Below are 19770 nucleotides of genomic sequence, written 5' to 3'. Positions count from 1 at the left end.
GAAAATTTCGAGACTCAGGGCATGGCTATCCGGCATTTAGAAAGGCAAATGCGATAGATTGCAAATTTGTTGTTTGAGAGGGCTCTTAGGACTCTTCCCTACGACACTGAAAAGAACCTGAAGGAAACAATCAAAGTTGTATCTTTGAGAAGTGGAAAAGCATTGACTGACCCAATAGTGAAGGCTAAATCGGAGGTGGTTAAAACGAAGACTAAGACACCAGCAGAGGAAAATAATGAAGAGCAAAAGAGCCAGAATAGCAGGGTACAAAAGGAAATTTAAAAAAGTAGACAAATGCCAGCTCGACTGTTCCCTCAAAAGATGAAACGGGAAAAACTTGACAAGTATTTTGAGAGATTCTTGGAGATGGTCAAACAACTTTATGTAAACATTCCCTTCACAAAGGTACTCACTCAAATGCCTGCTTATGCAAAGTTCTTGAAGGAAATCTTGTCTAGTAAGAGAAATTTAGAGGAGACAACAGTGGTCAAGCTGAATGCCCATTGCAGTGCCATATTGCAAAACAAAATTCCCCAAAAGTGTTGGGACCTAGGAAGCTTCACCATACCATGCTCGTTGGGGAGTGAAAAAATTGACAAGGCTCTCTGTGATTCGGGTGCGTCTATAAATTTAATGCCTCTGTCTGTATTCTGGAAACTAGAAGGTGAACTTGGAGTGATCAAATAAATACAAGTGTCCCTAGAACTAGCCGACCAGACCACCATTCTGCCTGAGGAAATCATTGAAGATATTATAGTGTGGGTTTATGTTCCCCGTAGAATTTATTGTTGTGGATATGGAGGTGAATAAGGAGGTGCTTTTAATTCTAGGGAGGCCATTTTTAAGTACAGTTAGAGCCATCCTTGATATATATGAGGGGCAGGTTATGCTCAGAGTGGGATATGAGAAAGTGGTATTCCAGATTAAGAGAATGATTAAATACCCAGTTAATGAGGCGTCTGCCTACTCGTATTTCAAGCTAGATTTCATTGGAAAGTTGGTTGAAAAGTACAAGTTTGACAAGCTTATGGGGGATACTCTAGAGAGGTGTATTACTCATTCTAGCATAGTGGAGGATGAAGATCCTGAAATAAAGAAAGAGGCTGAAGTTTTTGAAACTGAGGATCAAGTGGTTGATGAGGAGGAATTAAAATAGGAGGCTTCTAAGCCCAATGTGGAATTGAAAGTCCTCTCCACTCACTTGAAATATGTTTTTTCTCAAAACTAACAATTTTCCTATGATTACTTCTGCTGACCTGACAGGTACACTGGAGCACAAACTGGTGGAGCTGCTATCAAAGCACAAGAAGGCCATTGGTTGGAGCATAGCTGATATTCAAGGAATCCGTCCAGCCATTTGCATGCACAAAATTCTGTTGGAAGAAAATAGCAAGCCAGTGGTGCAACTGATCTCTCCCAAAATCACACCACAGTTTGGGGTTGTGAAGCGGTCGATTGCAATTATAATTACCCAACTTGGAGTCGGGATCAATTCCTCAGGGGGCGTAGATGGGATTAGGTATATATTCGGACTAAGCGCATAACGTGTCTAAGATGAACTTCCACATACTTTGTTTTAATTCTACTTCTAAATTATGCTACGGTTTACAAATGTAAAGATAGAGAATGATATTTTTTGTGTTGTTTTTCAATTATGTAAAAGATTTAGGGTTGTGACTTCCACCTAGGTATTTGCCTAATGGGTTGTGGGCTTTAGAGATGGTTTCATTGGTCCGAGTGTAACATAGTAATCAACACATAATTACCCACTCAATACCTCTCGGTAATAGAGTGGTTTTGCCCAATTTGACTTTCTCAAGTCCAAATAGGTAATTCACAAAACACTCGATAAATGCTTAAGTCGGGTTTTACTATCTCTAGATTCAAAACTTTAATTGGGGCAATCAATTTCCTGAGTTCATCCCAATTTCTTGTTAGCCAAGTTTTTCGACACTGAGTCTCTCTTTCTCAAGTAGAGACTAAATCAAATAGGCTTGAATCAATGTTTGCAACTAGTAATTCTACAATTATAGCAAGAACTATGCTATATATTACACACCCAACCATAAACAAGACCTAAATAAAATACCCATTAGGTACCCACACTAGGGTTAGGTTACAACCCTAGCTAGAAATTTAGCTAGCCATAGTGGGTGATGAAGAAAATAAAGGAGAAAAGATGATTAAACTCATATTAAATGATAAAGAGATGAAAATCCAATGTAAAATTGATAAAGTATCATAACGTTTCCTAAAACAATAAAGAAAAACGGCTACCAACTTTCAGATATTCAAAACGTAACCTAATTTCATCAAAAAAACTATTTATACACAGCTGAAATTTTTGGACAAAATTGCCCTTTCGGAGGTTCTGCGGCCGCACAATTCTGTGTGCGGTCCGCACTTTGCTGTAGTTCTTGATAGGAGTGGCTTCTGTGGCCGCACAATTTTGAATTGTGGCCTCACAATTCTGAATTGCGGCCGCACTTCTTGAGTTCTGCGGAACGCACAATTCTGAATGCGGCCGCACTTTTGATTTCTGCGGCCGCATAATTATTGTGCGGTCCGCACTTCTTGATGGTCTCTGATTTGAAACTCTTTGATCTTTGTCTTCTGTGGCCGTGCAATTATTGTGCGGTCTGTACTTTTCAAAGCAACTCTGTCAAGTTTCCTTCATGATCTGCGGCCACAGACAAAATTCTGCGGTCCGCACTTTGTCTTTTTTGCTTCACTTTTGTTCTTGTTCAATAACACTCCTTGTTGAGTTGAATTTCATCACTTTGGCTCATTTTCCAATAGTCGTGCAAGTAAGCATATTTTATCAGTTTTCGGGAATACCTTTGAACATTTTTGAACTAAAGCAAAAGTAAAAAGGGTGCAAATAAGTAGTCAAAATCCCCACTTATCAACTCCCCCAAACTTAAGCCTTTGCTTGTCCTCAAGCAAATAAGGTAATTCCCACCTCTACAAGAAAAGAGTTATTCCAGCTAAGCTAATGTGAATCAAACACATATCAATTGGGACCAACAATTACCCACACACTCATGAATTATCAACAAGTCAATGTTTTAAAGATAATAGCACAAACAGCTCTAATGTGACACTTGAGCATCAAGAGTTGACTTTGCTCATCAAGGAAGTTCGCACTTTCATGTAGGTCACTGTGGATCCAAAACTCCTCCTCATATACTATCTGTTATCCCATCTCACTTAAGAATGTATCACTCAATTCAATGATTTGTGAAAAGTTTGCTCATCACTCTCAAAAGAATGTCACAAGTACGACTCTAAGTACCATATGCTTGCCCCTCATGTAAATCACCACTAATGTAAGCTCACTCGGCTTGAAATCATGTAGGGACTTTTCGGCATGTAACAAAGGCTTTTGTACTAAGGTAGGAAATGTTGGAATAGAATGAGTTCGTCTTTTCTTAAGCACTCAATTTTCTCTTTTTGGCTCATGCTTTGCCGACTCTTTGAGTCATTTTTTATTTCCTTAGGGGAATTAGAGAGACTTGACATCACTCTTTCATGGTCATGATATTTATTTTTTCCTTCTTTGTTTTCTCCATGCTTTGCACTTTTGCTTTTCTATGAATCCCTTCAACTCATCAATTTATTCACTTTCTTTTTGTGTTTTTCTTTTGTTCTTTCTTTCTCTTTCTTTGCCTTTCCTTTTCTTCATTTCTTTTCTCTTTTTGTACCTTGATACCACTTTTAAAATTTTCGTCTCTCCCCCCAAACTTATGTTTTCGCCAATTTTTTCTCATGAGTGCTAAGGAAAGCTCGGGTGCCAAGAGAGGGTCACTAACAAACGGGTAAAAGCTTGTAACATGGTTGTCAAATGAAAAAGGCTTTAGGCTCAAAAGGGTTGACTAAGGATAACAGCATTGGTGGGCCATGAAAAATTTCAAAATGGGTCAAGGAGAGCCTACAATCACTTCTCAAGCGAAGCAAAACTTAGAATTTCTCCTAGAAACACATTCGGGGCAAGTTCTAGACCATTCACACGGGTACTTGGACTTGTAACACAACATCTCACCTCTCACACAGCTGGATTGTTAAAAAGGATAGAGTCAAGGGCCCATAATAGCCGTATTCAAGATTGAAAATCGCTAATGGTTCAATTAAACCACTTGATGATTGCCTAAGTCAACACAAGAGTCACAAGGTCACTAACTAGAGCCATTTCTTTCCAAGAACTTATTTTTAACCATAAGCGTGTAGTTACGTGTGTTGGTACCAAGTGAAGCATGTTTGACCCTTTTATTCATTATTACTACTGTTTTTACCTAAATATCAAAAACGGACTTAATCCCTTAAGAAGGTTGTCACGCCATCCATCTTTGGGAAGAGTCACCCGGTTCATACAAAAACCACCTTTGGAAAGAACCGTGGCATTAAGAAAACCAAAGTCTTATTGATCACTTAAACATAAAAAGAAGCTATTAAAGTAAATAAGAAGTTAGACTACTAAGAAAACAAAATAAAGAAGCTATGAAATAAACTACTGAAAGTAGAAAATAAATATACAAATCGAGAGTGGGAAAGAGAATATATACATCAATAGAGAGGGAGGAATATATACATAATGAAAAAGAAAATAAAGATAAAAGGAGAGTAGTATAGTTATTACAAGCCAATGTCATATCAAATCAATCAAAATAGACCACCCCCTAGTTAAGAATAACCATTGTCCTCAATGCTTAATAAAAATCAAAATAAGGATGGGTAGAGAGTAAAGAGAACTCCCTATGTGGTCTCAGTGTGCATAGAATCATCACCACCCTCAGGCTCCTCCAACTGGATCTCATCATCCTCTACTTGGGGAGCACCGGGGTTAGTGAACATTTGAAGCACCTCCTCAGCAGTATGGGCAGCAAGGTCTAGCTCGTCAGACTGGCCATCTGGTGCCACTGGTGCTGAAGGTGCTACTGGGTCTACTGATATTGATGGATCTGTTTCCATCAGTAAATCAAATGGAAGATCACCAACTACTGCTATCTTGTTCACCTCACGTCTCAATTTGTCCACTGATTTCATCGAGGCCTGTGATTTCCTCATCTTCTTCACTTGTTTACTCAACTCCTCAATAGCTCCCCCATCTGACACCAATGTATCCATGATGGTCTTCTGATTGTCCAAGATCATCTTCAATGTTTCCTCCACTGACAAAGGAACTTGTGGTACTACTGGGGTAGAAGACTGTGCTGCAACAACACTGTATATGTTAGACAGCTTTGTAGTGGTTGTCTGCATCTAGTTGTTGAGATTCACCAATGTTTGGGAGACTCATAGAACAGTGAGTGGATATGTGGAGGATGAGGGAACTGATACTGATGTTGATGGTCTAGAAGATGGAGGTGGTGGCATGTCAGTTATCTCGGTGGAAGGACCGGCGGCTGTGGAGGGCACAGAAGTTATGTAAGACATAGCAGCTAAATCTGCAACCACCACCGATGGCTCATCAGACTGGCCTATGGTAGCAGTTGCCTTACCCTTGAGCTTCGGGTTCCCCAGGTCCATCAAAGAATACCAGGAGAAGGGCTTCTTAGCCCGCACCTTCGTATCAAAACTCCTCGGCTCCACCTTTGCATCCGTAAGATACTCTGTGAGGGTGTTGGGATATGGGTAGGAGCTCTCACCCTTTTTGACAACTACTGACATGTTGGCCGACATGATGGAACCCACATTGATTGGGTACCCGGCCATGATAGATGCCACCAAATGTTTGCCACCCTTTTTCTTCAAAGTTGAGGGTAGCCCGTGCAATGGGAACCCCTGCTGTGATCCACTGTGGAGGTAGTCCTAGAGCTGCCAAGATCTCTGCTAGCCAAGGGCGAGCTGCATCATTCATCAAAAACTTCTCCAAGTACTGGACTGGCTCCACCTCCTCGAACCCCAAGTAGGTGTTCAAAGTGCTTTGATCAAATCTAACCTTCAAGTTCCTCACCTTGGTCGCTTTAGTACCCTTCTTGATGTGTGCCACATTGGCAAAGAATTCTCGTACCAAATGCTCTTTGGCATCCATAACGCTCTAAGTGAACCATATCCATCCATTTCTCTCCCAGAACTGTTTAACCAAATTTGGATTGAATCTATCCAAATCCTTCAATAGAAACCGTGGCTCAAGTGTGAGCGATCTCTGGGGCCACCAATCTCTGAACTTTGTAAATGTCGTCAAGCTCACAAATCTATCTTCCCATACCTCATTCTTTTTCGACCTCTCTAGGCCGCCCACACTAGTGTCACCCTCTCTACCATCATCTAGTATATCAACATCATCATCCACTGTGACTGGTGCAGGGTGTGTGTGTGTAGAGGAGGGTTCTTAACCCTCAAAAGAACTTGCTGAGGTGGAGGGTTCATTGCGGAGTTGGTATCTCCCAGAGAAGTGTGGTGGTTTAGATTGGGCCTCAGGTTGTTCCTCCACTGAGTGGCCATCAGAAGCTTCCCTAGATGGGATATAAGAACTAGATTCTAAGGGCTCTGTGGCCCTACATCTCCCAGTGGTTGGCTTCTTGGCTATTGCTTTCTTTTGCACTGCAAGAGGTTAAGTACCCTTGCCTCGGCCTCAGTAGGTTTCACCCCTCCCTTTAGAAGTATCACCTCTACCTCTTGATCGAACCATTGTCTGCAATATAAAGCAACATGAGTCAGTTAAGGTTCATAAGCAGTCTGTGAAAAGTTGCAGGAAAACCATTGTTGAAAAAGGGGAAGTGCGGTCGTAGAGTGCCTTGTGCAGACCGCATAATTTTAAAGTGCGGTCACACAACTGATGTACGGACCTCACAATTTTGAGTGCGAATGCACAAGTCTAGGCTTGGTACTATTGGCTCTCTGAAGTTTGAATCTGCGGTCGCACACATTTTTCGGCTGTCACAGTTCATTTTCTGCCGACCGCACAATTTTGAGTATGGTCCGCACATTGAATGCATAACTTGTTGCCCTGACTAAGGATCTGCGGAGTGCACAATTTCATGTGAGGCCGCACAATTGAACATTCAACGGCACTGAACTTAGATTTTTCACTTTTTGCACAATTTAGACATGGTATTTACAATTTAGACACGATACATGATTTACCCAACCCCCAATGAGTACATATGACATTACCCACACAATTTAAAGCATGCATGATTAATTATCTCACATTTTAGGCCTAAAAATAAATATACTAAATAAGAACAAAAACTAAGAAAATTTGAAAAATCTAAACATAAATTAAACATACGAGTGATGAAGGATGCAATGGAGAATCTAGGCTGATGAAATCAGTGTGAAGTGTGAAACAATTTTTGTGCACTGTGCTTGATTTGGTGTCAAGAGTTCAGAGTGCGTAAAGTTTGAAACAATGTGAGGAGGTCCTATTTATAGGTTGACCAAATTAGGTCAAAAGTGTAGCTGAGTGCGGCCGCACAATTTTGTGTGTGGTCCGCACTATTTACCTGTTCCCTTCTGAAGTCTGCGGTCCGCACAAAATTGAGTGCGGACGCAGATATTTGTGTGGACCACACAATTTCAAGTGCGGCCGCAAAATGGCCAATTCTCTACAATTTCAAACTTCAGAGAGTTGCATTTTTAGGTCTCCAATTATGCGGTCACACAAAGAATTTTGCGGCCACATACTCCTTTCTGCTGTGGCATTCAATATTGTGAGGTCCGCACTTTTTCAACACTTAGCCATTTCTTTCGAGCACAGTTCTTGCAAAGTACACTCATTCCTGCATTTCACTTCAAACCCAGTTAGCACAAAACAAAACCTAGCTAAAAAGAAGAAAAAGAAACATGGGTTGCCTCCCAAGAAGCTCCTGATTTAATATCGCGGCACGACGCAGATTACCATCAATCACTTAAAATGAATTAATTCCACGACATGGCCGTCATCAACCTTTCCAAGATAATGTTTCACTCTGTCACGACCCAAACTGATGGGCCGTGACGGGCAACCGGTGCTTTACTCAACCGAGTACCGACGTAACGTATCTTTCTTATTACATCATCATATACACGTGACATACAAGCCTAATAGGCTAACATGATCATTAATAAACTCAAAACATAGGCTGACAAAGCCGTACAATCTTTCATATACATGACATTTGTCTACAAGCCTCTAAGAATATATAATTGTCATAAAGGTCGGGACAGAGCCCCGACATACCAAACAATATACATCTAAAACATACTGACCAAACAAGAAACTCCAGAGTAAATGGAGTGCACCGACATCTTCCGTTGAGCTAATCGCCTACTTGGAGGATTCTCGACCTGTCTATCGAGACCTGCGGGCATGAAACGTAGCATCCCCAGGCAAAAGGGGTGTCAGTACAAATAATGTACCGAGTATGTAAGGAATGAAAACCATTAAATAATAGACATGAGAGATACATGGAGTAAAAGACTCGACATGTACTTCTACATAGCTCTGTGAATCATTTAATTTTTATAATGTCATACCATGCATAGGTATATGCGTTCATAACATTATCAAGCCTCGGAGGGCATCCCATCATATCATTTCGGCCACTGTGGGCAATTCATCAACGTATACCAACTGATCAGACGGTGGTGCGTATATAACGCCATAACCTTTTTTCATATCCCATATACATATAATATACATATATAAATACGTATATAACGACATCTGATCATGGGTCAATGTACATGTATAAATGCATGAAATTCATAAGAAATACGTTAATAAAATTTCTCGGAATGTCAAAAAAATCAATATGCCTTTCGGAAAAACCTTATCAAATATGTATTTTTCTGAGACCCATGAACAGAAGATATAATAACAATTCACATGGGGAATAAAGAATATAGACACCCCTAGTACTTCTATGAATAGAGTCAGTTATGGAAATTGTGCATTTGCTCGTTTTGTTTGTATCGTATTGATCATGCCAAAAGAAAAGAAAGGATAGCCTTAACATACCTGAGTCGATTCTCTTGATAATCCTCTAACACACGTTAATTGCGACAAAACACGGAGCAAATCGTATGAAAAGCTCGAAGCAATCACGTTGCTATGCAAAGAAAATTTTGGTCGAAACTTTTCCTTAAGAACTTAGCAATAATGTTGCTATTTGAAAAATGAATTAACACTGCTATTTTCTTAGAAAGTGATTTGTATAGTAACGTTCTTGGCTGAGACTCTCTAAGAGGTTAGAAAGATATGTATTTCTTTCTTAAGAATGGACTTGTAACTCTTTTCTTGAAAGTGGATGTGTGACTCACGTTTTAGACTTTGCCACATAATAGTATGACTTTAAGAGTCATCTTAATATTAAAGGAGGGCTACCACGTTTTGCCCTCTTAAAGTTATCCAAATTATTGATAATTTATTAATCTCACTAACCAATAATTACCCAATTATCCACATAAATAGGAATTATCTCAAATTACTTAAAATACTACTCACTTTTAATACACTTTATACACCTTACTATCATAGCCATATGGTACTAGTCCATAAATATCGGGTATTATCGCACAGCCCGTATTTTATCCCAAATTGAAAACCTTTAACGAAACTCATTTTCTTCTATTTGCTTACCTTCTCACCTTCCCGAATTTACTCGTCACTTGTTTGAAATAGCATAATGATTATAATCTCAAAATAATCCCATTCCCCAACATACGTCGATTAACTTACGATAAAACTTTAACGTACGAAAATGCGTGATGTAATATCTCATTTCCGAGCTTTCATCAATTTACTTATGGCGTACTTTTACGTATGAAAACATGGGGTGTAACACACTCGGTGACCTTTGACTCTAAACACTTCATCATTTTTATTCTTCAAGTCTAATGCACCAAAGGGTGTCACATCCATAACCTCAAACGGACCACTCCACTTAGACTTCAACTTTCCCGGAAACATCTGTAGCTGAGAATTGAACAATAACACAAGATCACCTTCTTTGAACTCCTTGTTCCGGATGTACTTGTCATAGAGGTACTTTATCTTCTCCTTGTATAAGGAAAAACTTGTATATGCATGGTACCGGAATTATCAAGCTCATTCAATTGCTCCACCCTTAAGTTAGCGGTGACATCCCACTCAAAATTAAGCTTCTTTAATTCCCACATATCCTTATGCTCAAGTTCCATCAGAAGGTGACAAGCTTTTCTGAACACTAACCAGTATGGAGACATACCAATCGGTGTTTTGTAAGTTGTCCTATAAGCCCAAAGAGCTTCATCAAGTTTCTTTGAACAATCCATCCGGTTGTCATTCACTGTCTTTGAAATAAATATTCTTGATCTCCTGGTTGGAGACTTCCACTTGCCCGCTTGCTTAAAGGTGATAGGGGGTCGAGACTTTGTGAGTGACACCATACATGGTGAGTAAGGTATCAAAAGCTTTGTTGCAAAAGTGTGATCCCCCATCACTTATAATGGCCCTTGGAGTACCAAATCTTGTGAAGATGTTCATTTTCAAAAATGCCACCACACTTCGAGCTTCGTTGTTGGGTAAAGCCACGACTTCACCCACTTTGACACATAGTCCACAGCTACCAAAATGTAAGTGTTCCCACAAGAGCTTACGAACGACCCCATGAAATCAATGCCCCACACATAAAAAATATCATTTTCTAAGATGGTGGTGAGGGGCATCTCATTTTTCTTAGAAATCCCACTGGCCCTTTGACATTCATCACAAGGCTTAACTAGATCACTAGCGTCCTTGTAGAGGGTAGGACAATAGAATCCATAACTCAACACTTTTGCCGCCGTTCTCGCTCCACCTTGGTGACTACCATATGGTGAAGAGTGGCAAGCCTCAAGATTTTCCACTTGTTCTTCCTCCGGCACACATCGTCAAATCACATCATCGGTAAAAATTTGGAAGAGATACAGTTCATCCCAATAATAGTCAAGGCAATCCCGTTTGAGCTTCTTCATTTGGTTTGAAGAGAACTCATTCAGTACAATACCACTCATAAGATAATTGCTAAGTCGGTGAACCATGGCATCCCGGTCATTGAAATGTCTAGAAGTTGCTTGTTGGGGAAGGAATCATTTATGTCAGGTCCGTCATGCGGCCTCCCCTCCTTCTCCACCAAGCGAGACAAGTGATCCACCACTTGGTTTTCACTGCCTTTGCGGTCTTGAATTTCTAGATCGAACTCTTGCAATAAAAGAGCTCACCACATTAACCTTGCCTTTGAATCCTTTTTGCTCACTAAGTACCGAAGCGCCGCATGATCGGTGTGGACAATCACCTTTATACCCATCAAGTACGGGCGGAACTTCTCCATAGCAAAGATAATAGAAAGTAGCTCTTTTTCGGTCACTGTGTAATTGACTTGGGCATCGTTCATGGTCTTACTAGCATAGTAGACTGGATAGAAGATTTTGTTGATATGTTGCACCAAAACCACTCTGACCGACACATCACTTGCGTCACACATGAGCTCGAAAGTCAAGCTCCAATCCGGTGCGGTGATAATAAGAGTAGTAGTCAATTTGAACTTGAGAAATTCAAATGCCTTCATGCAATCCTCATTGAAATGGAATTTGACATCTTCTCCAATATCTTACACAATGGTTCACCACTTTGGAAAAATTCTTGATGAAACAGCGATAGAACCCCGCATGACCCATGAAGCTCCTCACTCCCTTCACGGATGTAGGGGTGGGAGTTTAGAAATCACCTCTATTTTGGCCTTGTCGACCTCAATACAATGCTTTGAAATTTTGTGGCCGAGGACAATGCCTTTCTCAACCATGAAGTGACATTTCTCCTAATTCAATACCAAGTTTGTCTCCTCACATCTTGCCAAGACCTTATCAAACTTTTTCAAGCAATCATCAAAGGAATTCCCGACCACGGAAAAGTCATCCGTGAAGACCTCAAGAAAATCCTCCACCATGTCAGTGAAGATAGCCATCATACACCGTTGAAAAGTCGTCGGTGCATTGCATAGCCCTAATGGCATCCGCAAGAATGCGAAAGTACCATAGAGACATGTGAAAGTAGTCTTCTCTTTGTCCTCCGGAGCAATAAGAATTTGATTTTAGCCAGAATATCCATCAAGGAAACAATAGAAAGCACGACCGGCAAACCTATCAAGCATTTGATCAAGGAAGGGAAGTGGGAAATGATCTTTCCTCGTGACTTTGTTGAGCTTGCAATAGTCCATACACACTCTCCACCCGGTCACCGTTCTTGTAGGGATAAACTCATTCTTGTCATTGGTGACCACAATCATGCCCCATTTCTTGGGATACATTGCACCGGAGAGGCCCATGAACTATTGTAAATGGGATAAACAGCCCCGCCACCCAACCACTTTATGATCTCCTTCTTCACCACCTCTTGCATTTCTTCATTTAGTCTTCTTTGATGTTCAACAGAGGGTTTGTCACCCTCTTCCAAAATAATCTTGTGCATGCAAAAGGCTGGGCTAATACATGAATATCTGCTAATGTCCATCCGATAGCTTTCTTCCTCATTTGTAGAACCGCCAATGTGGAGTCTACCTGCACGTTAGTAAAACAAGAGGAAAGAATAATCGATAAAGTAGAACAAGGGCCAAGGAATTCATACCTGAGATGTGGAGGCAATGGATTTAACTCCAAAGTGGGAGGCTCCTCGATTGAGTGCTTTGTTGGAGGAGTATTCCGGTTTTCAAGATCTAAGGACAATTTGCGGGGTTCATAAGTATACGACCCCATTCTTTGCAAAGCATTCACACATTCCACATAGTCATCCTTCTCATCATCATCATGATTAAGCAATACGGCCTCCAAAGTATCATCAAAATTCATCATGGCACTAGTATCATCAACAATCACCTCGGTCACTAAGTCCACAAACGAACATACTTCAGTGTTATTCGGTTGCCTCGTAGATTTGCAAACATGGAAAACCGCCTTTTTCATTACCCAGAAGGTGCACTCACCGGCTTCCACATCAACAAAATACTTTCCCGTAGCAAGGAAAGGACTACCCAAAATAATAGGCACCTCATAGTCCACTTCATAATCAAGAATCAGAAAGTCTGCCGGGAGGACGAACTTATCAACACAAACCAACACATCATCAATAATACCCAATGGTCGCTTCATAGTACGATCCCCCATTTGTAGCCTCATAGAAGTGGGTCTTGGTTGCCCAATCCCCAACGTTTTGAAAACCGAGCAGGGCATCAAGTTGATACTCTCCCCAAGATCACAAAGAGCTTTGGCAAAGTCCGCTGGGATCTTCTAATTTCGGAGCCATTAAGTGCAAAATTTCACTCACTTGATTTGTCATCTTTATAGTCTCACAATTCATCGACCTTTTCTTTGTCACCAAATCCTTCATGAACTTTACATATCCGGGAATGTTCTCCAAAGCCTCAACCAATAACACATTAATAGGTAAGCTCTTCATCATGTCAATGAACCTTTTGAATTGGTTCTCTCCATTTTGCTTGTCAAGCCTTTGAGGGTATGGAGGAAGAGGCCTTGGCATTGGTGCCTTAGCCTTTGGCACTACCGGTTCCGGTATGTCAACAATGTGTTGCCTAGACGGGTTCACTTCTTCTTGAGTCTCCTCCATATTTTTATCAATATTAATTCTCACTTCGTCATTAGCTTGAACCATATTGTTGGAATCTCATCTTTTTGAATTACTTGTTCATCATCCATAATTATTCTTTGACTTGAGGTGGGGTCATACCCACCTTTTCCACTCCTTATGGGCACGGCCATGGAATGTCCCGTGTTATTACCACCCTTCAGGTTCACCACTGTGTCACATGGTAGTTCCCCCTTAGGATGAGTTTTTAAAGCTTGCGAGATTTTCCCCAATTGAACTTCCAAATTGTGGATTAAAGTGTTGTGAGAGGCTCGTTGAGCATCGGAGTCGGCATTCTTCTCCATCATTTATTTGAACATGTTCTCAATTCACCCCATCTCATTGTTGGAATATCTTGGACCATGGGAAGGATAAGGAGGCAGGTTGCTTGGTCGTTGATACATCGGGGTCCTTTGAAAGCCCGACCCCTGATTCCCTTGGTTATTATTCCAACCCCCTTGGTTGTTGCCTCCCAAATATCCTAGATTGTTTCCACTTCAATTGCCTTGGTTATTTTGATTGTTCTAATTACCTTGGTTGTTACCGCCACTCATTTTGCCTTGGTGGTTTGAGTTCCAATTATCTTTTTTACCTTGAGATCGCCATTGTTGTTGATTCGGGCCTTGAGATTTATTTATTTTCCCTTGGAAGTTGTTCACATATTGCACTTCCTCTTCTTGTTCATTGTATGATTCATCTTGGTCAAACCCACTATCTTCTTGCATATATTGTTCTACACGGTTTTGCACTTTCTGACCCTTTTGCCTTCGCTTGTTCACTATCACATTTACACCTTTCTTTGTATTTACTTGCTTAGGACCTTGAACTTGTTGAAGTTGATATTTGGGTAATTGATTCATTGTGGTGGTCAAGTCGGCAATTTCTTGCCCATGATCATGCAATTCTTTATGTAGGTGAATCACATTTGGATCACCTTGAGGAGCATTTGCTCTACTTTGCCATGCCGATGAAGTATCTTCCATTTCATCTAAGATTTCACAAGCTTTGGCATATGGTGTTGTCATGAAATTTTCACTGGCGAGTTGGTTGATCATACATTGATTGGTAGTATTGATCCCCCTATATAAGATTTGTTGAATCATAGCCTCTGTCATGTCATTGTTTGGGCACTCTTTTACCATAGTATGGAACATCTCCCATATCGCATGCAAAGGCTCATTGGGTTCTTGCTTGAATGCTAGAATCTCGTCTCTAAGAGTAGCCATATGCCCGAGAAAAAAGAACTTGGAAATGAATTTATCCTCCAATTCATCCCATCTACGGATAGAATGGTTTGGCAATCTTTCTAACCAATTCAAGTCTTTCCCCCGTAGAGAGAAGGGAAATTGCCTCAACTGTAGAGTATCCTCGGAGACGTTGGTCTGTTTACTCCCCCAGAAAGTGACCACAAACCACTTCAAGTGTTTGTATACATTTTGACTCGGAGCCCCGGTGAAGAATCCTCGTTGCTCTAGCATTATGAGCATAACATTAGTGATTTGGAAATTTGCCCGCCCTAATGTGGAGCGTGACTATGGCACTTGCATAGCCTTCATTTGGAAACACCCGGTGTGGAGCCGCTCTTGGTGGAGGTGGGGGAGGAACGGGAACATTGAATTGAGGCGGGCGGCCTTGTCTATTTGCTTGAGGTTCAAGAGGAACCTTTTCAACTTGGCCATCCTCCCCGTTATCCCCCAATGACAAGTTTTCGAGAGGATCATTGTGGTTGAGAGCCATTTTTGTACCTACAATTGTTTTACCAAAAAGACTAGTAACATGGAAGGAAAGGAAGACAAGTTACACACAAAACCAAATAAATAGCTAAATCCGTTTTTAACTCCCCGGCAACGGCGCCAAAAATTGATCTCGCCCAAAATCACACCACAGTTTGGGGTTGTGAAGCGGTCGATTGCAATTGTAATTGCCCAATTAGGAGTCGGGATCGATTCCTTAGCGTAGATGGGATTAGGTATATACTCGGACTAAGCGCGTAAAGTGTCTAAGACTCACTTCCACATACTTTGTTATAACTCTACTTCTAAATTATGCTACAATTTACAAATGTAAATCTAGAGAATGATATTTTTGGTGTTATTTTTCAATTATATAAAAGATCTAGGGTTGTGACTTCTACCTAGGTGTTTGCCTAGTGGATTGTGGGCTTTAGAGAGGGTTTCATTGGCTGGGGTGTAATATCGCAATCAACATATAATTACTCACTCAATACCTCTCGGTAATAGAGTGGTTTTGCCCTATTTGACTTTCTCAAGCCCAAATGGGTAATTCATAAAACAGTCGATAAATGCTCAAGTCGGGGTTTACTATCTCTAGATTCAACCCTTTGATTGGGACTATTAATTTCTTGAGTTCATCCCAATTTCTTGTTAACCAAGTTTTCCTAGACTAAGTCTCTCTTTCTCAAGTAGAGACTAAATTAAATATGCTTGAATCAATATTTGTAGCCATTAATTCTTCAATTATAGCAAGAACTAGACTAAATATTACACACCCAATCATAAACAAACCCTAAATCAAACACCCATTAGGTACCCACACTAGGGTTGGGTCACAACCCTAGCTAGAAATCTATCTCATCATAGTGGGGGATGAAGAAAATAAAGGAGAAATGATGATTAAACTCATATTAAATGATAAAGAGATGAACATTCAATGTAAAATTGATAAACAATCATAAATTTTCCTAAAACAGTAAAGAAAAACAGCTACCAACTTTTAGATATTCAAAACTTAACCTAATTTCGTCAAAAAAGACTATTTATACACAGCTGAAAGTTTTAAAAAAACATTGCCCTTTCGGAGGTTCTGCGGCCGCACAATTCTATGTGCGGTCCTCACTTTGCTACAATTCTTAACAGGAGTGGCTTCTGTGGCTGCACAATTCTGAATTACATCCGCACTTCTTGAGTTCTGCGGACCGTACAATTTTGAGTGCGGCCGCACTTTTGATTTCTGCGGGCACACAATTATAGTGCGGTCCACACTTCTTGATGGTCTCAGATGTGGAACTCTCTGATCTTTGTCTTCTGCGGCCGCACAATTATTGTGCGGCCCGCACTTTTCAAAGTAGCTCTGTCAAGTTTCCTTCATGATCTGCAGCCGCAGACAAAATTCTGCGGTCCACACTTTGGGCTTTTTGCATGACTTTTGTTCTTGTTCAAAAATACTCCTTGAGTTGAATTTCATCACTTTGGCTCATTTTCCAATACTCCTGCAAGTAAGCATATTTTATCAATTTTCGTGAATGCCTTTTAACATTTTTGAACTAAAGCGAAAGTAAAAAGTGTGCAAATAAGTAGTCAAAATCCCCACTTATCAGCAGCCTCAACGCAAGTTGAACAAAAATTTGGAGGAGGTAATGCATAAGGAGATCATCAAATTGCTAGATGCGGGAGTGATTTTTCCCATCTCTGATAGCCAGTGGACTGGTCCAGTGCAAGTTGTACCTAAAATGGGGGGAATGACAGTGGTGAAAAATGAAGATAATGAATTGATCCCCGCAAGAACAGTCACCGGGTGAAGAATGTGCATTGATTATAGAAGGCTGAAATGATGCAACAAGGAAAGACCACTTTCCACTCCATTTTATTGATCAAGTGCTCGAGAAGGTGGTTGGACACGGATGCTACTGCTTCATGGATGGGTATTCAGGCTACAATCAGATACCCATTGCCCCAGAAAATGTTGAGAAGACCACATTCACTTGCCAGTCAGGTATTTTTGCTTATAGGAGGATTCCATTTGGGCTATGTAATGCACCTGCCACTTTTCAGAGGTGCATGATGTTTATATTCTCCGATTTAAACGGGAAGTGTCTAGAGGAGTTCATGGATGATTTCACCCTTTTTGGTGATGACTTTGAGGATTGTTTGATGAGTTTGAAGCTCGTGCTGGAACGTTATGACCACTGACTTGGCTCTTAACTGGGAGAAGTGTCACTTCATGGTGAAGGAGGGAATTGTCCTGGACCACAAAGTAACTGCGCATGGAATTGAAGTTGACAGAGCTAAGGTTGATGTTATTCCTAGGCTCCCTCCCCCGACGTCGGTGAAGAGCATAAGAAGTTTCTTGGGATATGATGGGTTCAACAGGAGGTTCATAAAAACCTTTTCCAGCATTACCAAGCCGTTAACAACATTGCTAGAGAAAGATGCCAAGTTTATTTTCAATGTAAAGTGCTTAAGACCATTCGAATTGATAAAGGAAAAGCTTGTTAGTGCTCTTATTATGGTGATACCTAATTGGAGCCAGCCATTTGATATAATGTGTGATGCTAGTGATGTAGCTGTGGGAACAGTTCTAGGGAAACTAAGATACAAAATGTTTAGGCCCATCTACTATGCAAGCAGGATATTGAATGATGCTCAAGTAAATTATGCCAATACTGAGAAGGAATTTTTTGCTATGGAATTTGCTTATAACAAGTTTAGATCATACCTGGTTGGAAGTAAGGTGATTGTACACACTGATCACTCGTCGTTGAAATACATGTTGAGTAAGAAGGAATCCAAGTCGCGTCTGATGTGGTGGGTGTTGTTGCTCCAAGAGTTTGACTTGTAAATAAAAGATAGGAAGGGCACAGAAAATAAAGTCGCAGATCATCTATCTCGACTTAAGAAACCTCCAGTTGAAACAGTCAAAATAAGGGAAGAGTTCCCTGATGAGCATATTTTTTCTATGGCAGCGGTCTTCGAAAGGCCGCCTTGGTATGGCTACCCCGTGCCCTAAATCGTGATCAAAGACGGAAGCTTCAAGGTGAGGTAAAAAGCAATTTTTGGGATGACCCTTTCTTGTTTAAACTGTGTGCATATGGTGTGATCCGAAGATGTGTGCCTGAAGGAGAAATGGAAAGCTTTCTATCTCATTGCCATGATGGAGCAGCTGGAGGACACTATGATGGAAATCGCATTGCAGCAAAGGTCATGGAAGCCGATTTCTTTTGGCTTACTCTGTACAAAGATGCAAGGGAGTATGTAGCTTCATGTGACAAGTGTCAGAGAGCATGTAATATTAGCAAGAACGATGAAATGCCTCTCAACTCCATTCTGGTATGTGAAATTTTTGACGTTTGGGGCATTGACTTAATGGGTTCGTTCCCAATGTCGCATTCTCATAAGTATATCCTAGTAGTTGTTGACTACGTCTTTAAATGGGTTGAAGTAATCCCTACTAGGACCAATGATGCTCGGGTGGTGTTTGCATTTTTGCAAAAAAACATCTTTACCCATTTTTGGACACCTCGAGTGATTATCAGTGACAAAGGGACACACTTTGTGGATAAGCAGTTTGTTGCACTACTGTCCAAGTATGGGGTCACACATAAAACAGGAACCAAGTACCATGCCCAAACTAGTGGGCAAGTCGAAGTGGCCAACCAGAAACTAAAATGAATTCTTGAAAATACGGTTAGTACTTATCGTAAAAATTGGTTTGTCAAGTTGGATAAAGCACTATGGGCATCTAGAACTGCGTTCAAAACGACCTTAAGGACTTCGCCATTCAAATTAGTGTATGGTAAATCGTGTCACCTACCTGTTGAGATAGAACATAAGGCATATTGAGAAATTAAGATGCTCTTGATCTTAGTCTTGCAGGTGATCACAGGTTGGAGCAGATGAATGAATTGGAAAAGTTTAGACTCGACGTGTATGAAAGTGCGCGGATCTTGAAGGAAAAGACTAAAAGGTGGCATGATCGTCTGATTAAGCCAAAGGAGTTTTATGAAGGAGACAGAGTCTTACTATACAATAGTAGACTTAGATTATTTCCCAGAAAATTCAAGTCTAGATGGACAAGACCATATGTGGTGAAACATGTATCACCATACGGGGCAATTGAGATCCAGAACCAAGACGGAACAGAAAGTTTCAAAGTAAATGGGCACAGACTAAAATTGTATCTTGTTGGAGGATTTGCACAGCAATCCTCGAGCATCAAATTTAACAGAGGATGCCCGGTTGAGTCAAGTTGACGACTATAACCCAGAGCTACCTCTAACTCGTTTGCTAGTTAGATTTTCTTTTCTTTCTGCTTCACATTTGTTGACAGCATAGAATAGATAGAAATTAGTGTATACTATGATGTAGTAGGTACCGGAAGGCACATGTCGTGAAAGGTAGGAAGTGTTACTGGAAATAAAATACCAAACGTGTGAGGCCGTGCACTGACCG

At 40.7% G+C, this 19770-nt stretch overlaps 2 protein-coding genes across 2 annotated transcripts; one reads left to right on the top strand and one right to left on the bottom strand.

The window, feature by feature from the left end:
* Nucleotides 1-294: 294 nt before the first annotated feature.
* LOC104087300 (uncharacterized) lies at nucleotides 295-1156 on the top strand. Its single transcript, XM_009591719.1, has 2 exons — nucleotides 295-664; nucleotides 780-1156. The coding sequence occupies exons 1-2, from the start codon at nucleotides 295-297 to the stop codon at nucleotides 1154-1156; spliced, it is 747 nt and encodes a 248-aa protein (XP_009590014.1).
* A 5418-nt stretch (nucleotides 1157-6574) lies between these two features.
* LOC138903673 (uncharacterized) lies at nucleotides 6575-10404 on the bottom strand. Its single transcript, XM_070192116.1, has 3 exons — nucleotides 10003-10404; nucleotides 9773-9901; nucleotides 6575-6634 (listed from the first exon to the last, which is right to left on the bottom strand). The coding sequence occupies exons 1-3, from the start codon at nucleotides 10402-10404 to the stop codon at nucleotides 6575-6577; spliced, it is 591 nt and encodes a 196-aa protein (XP_070048217.1).
* Between the last annotated feature and the right edge of the window lie 9366 nt (nucleotides 10405-19770).

The sequence above is a fragment of the Nicotiana tomentosiformis genome, chromosome 12 (assembly GCF_000390325.3).
Source record: "Nicotiana tomentosiformis chromosome 12, ASM39032v3, whole genome shotgun sequence".
NCBI classification, from domain to species: Eukaryota; Viridiplantae; Streptophyta; class Magnoliopsida; order Solanales; family Solanaceae; genus Nicotiana; species Nicotiana tomentosiformis.
This window is presented reverse-complemented; position numbering and strand designations above follow the sequence as displayed.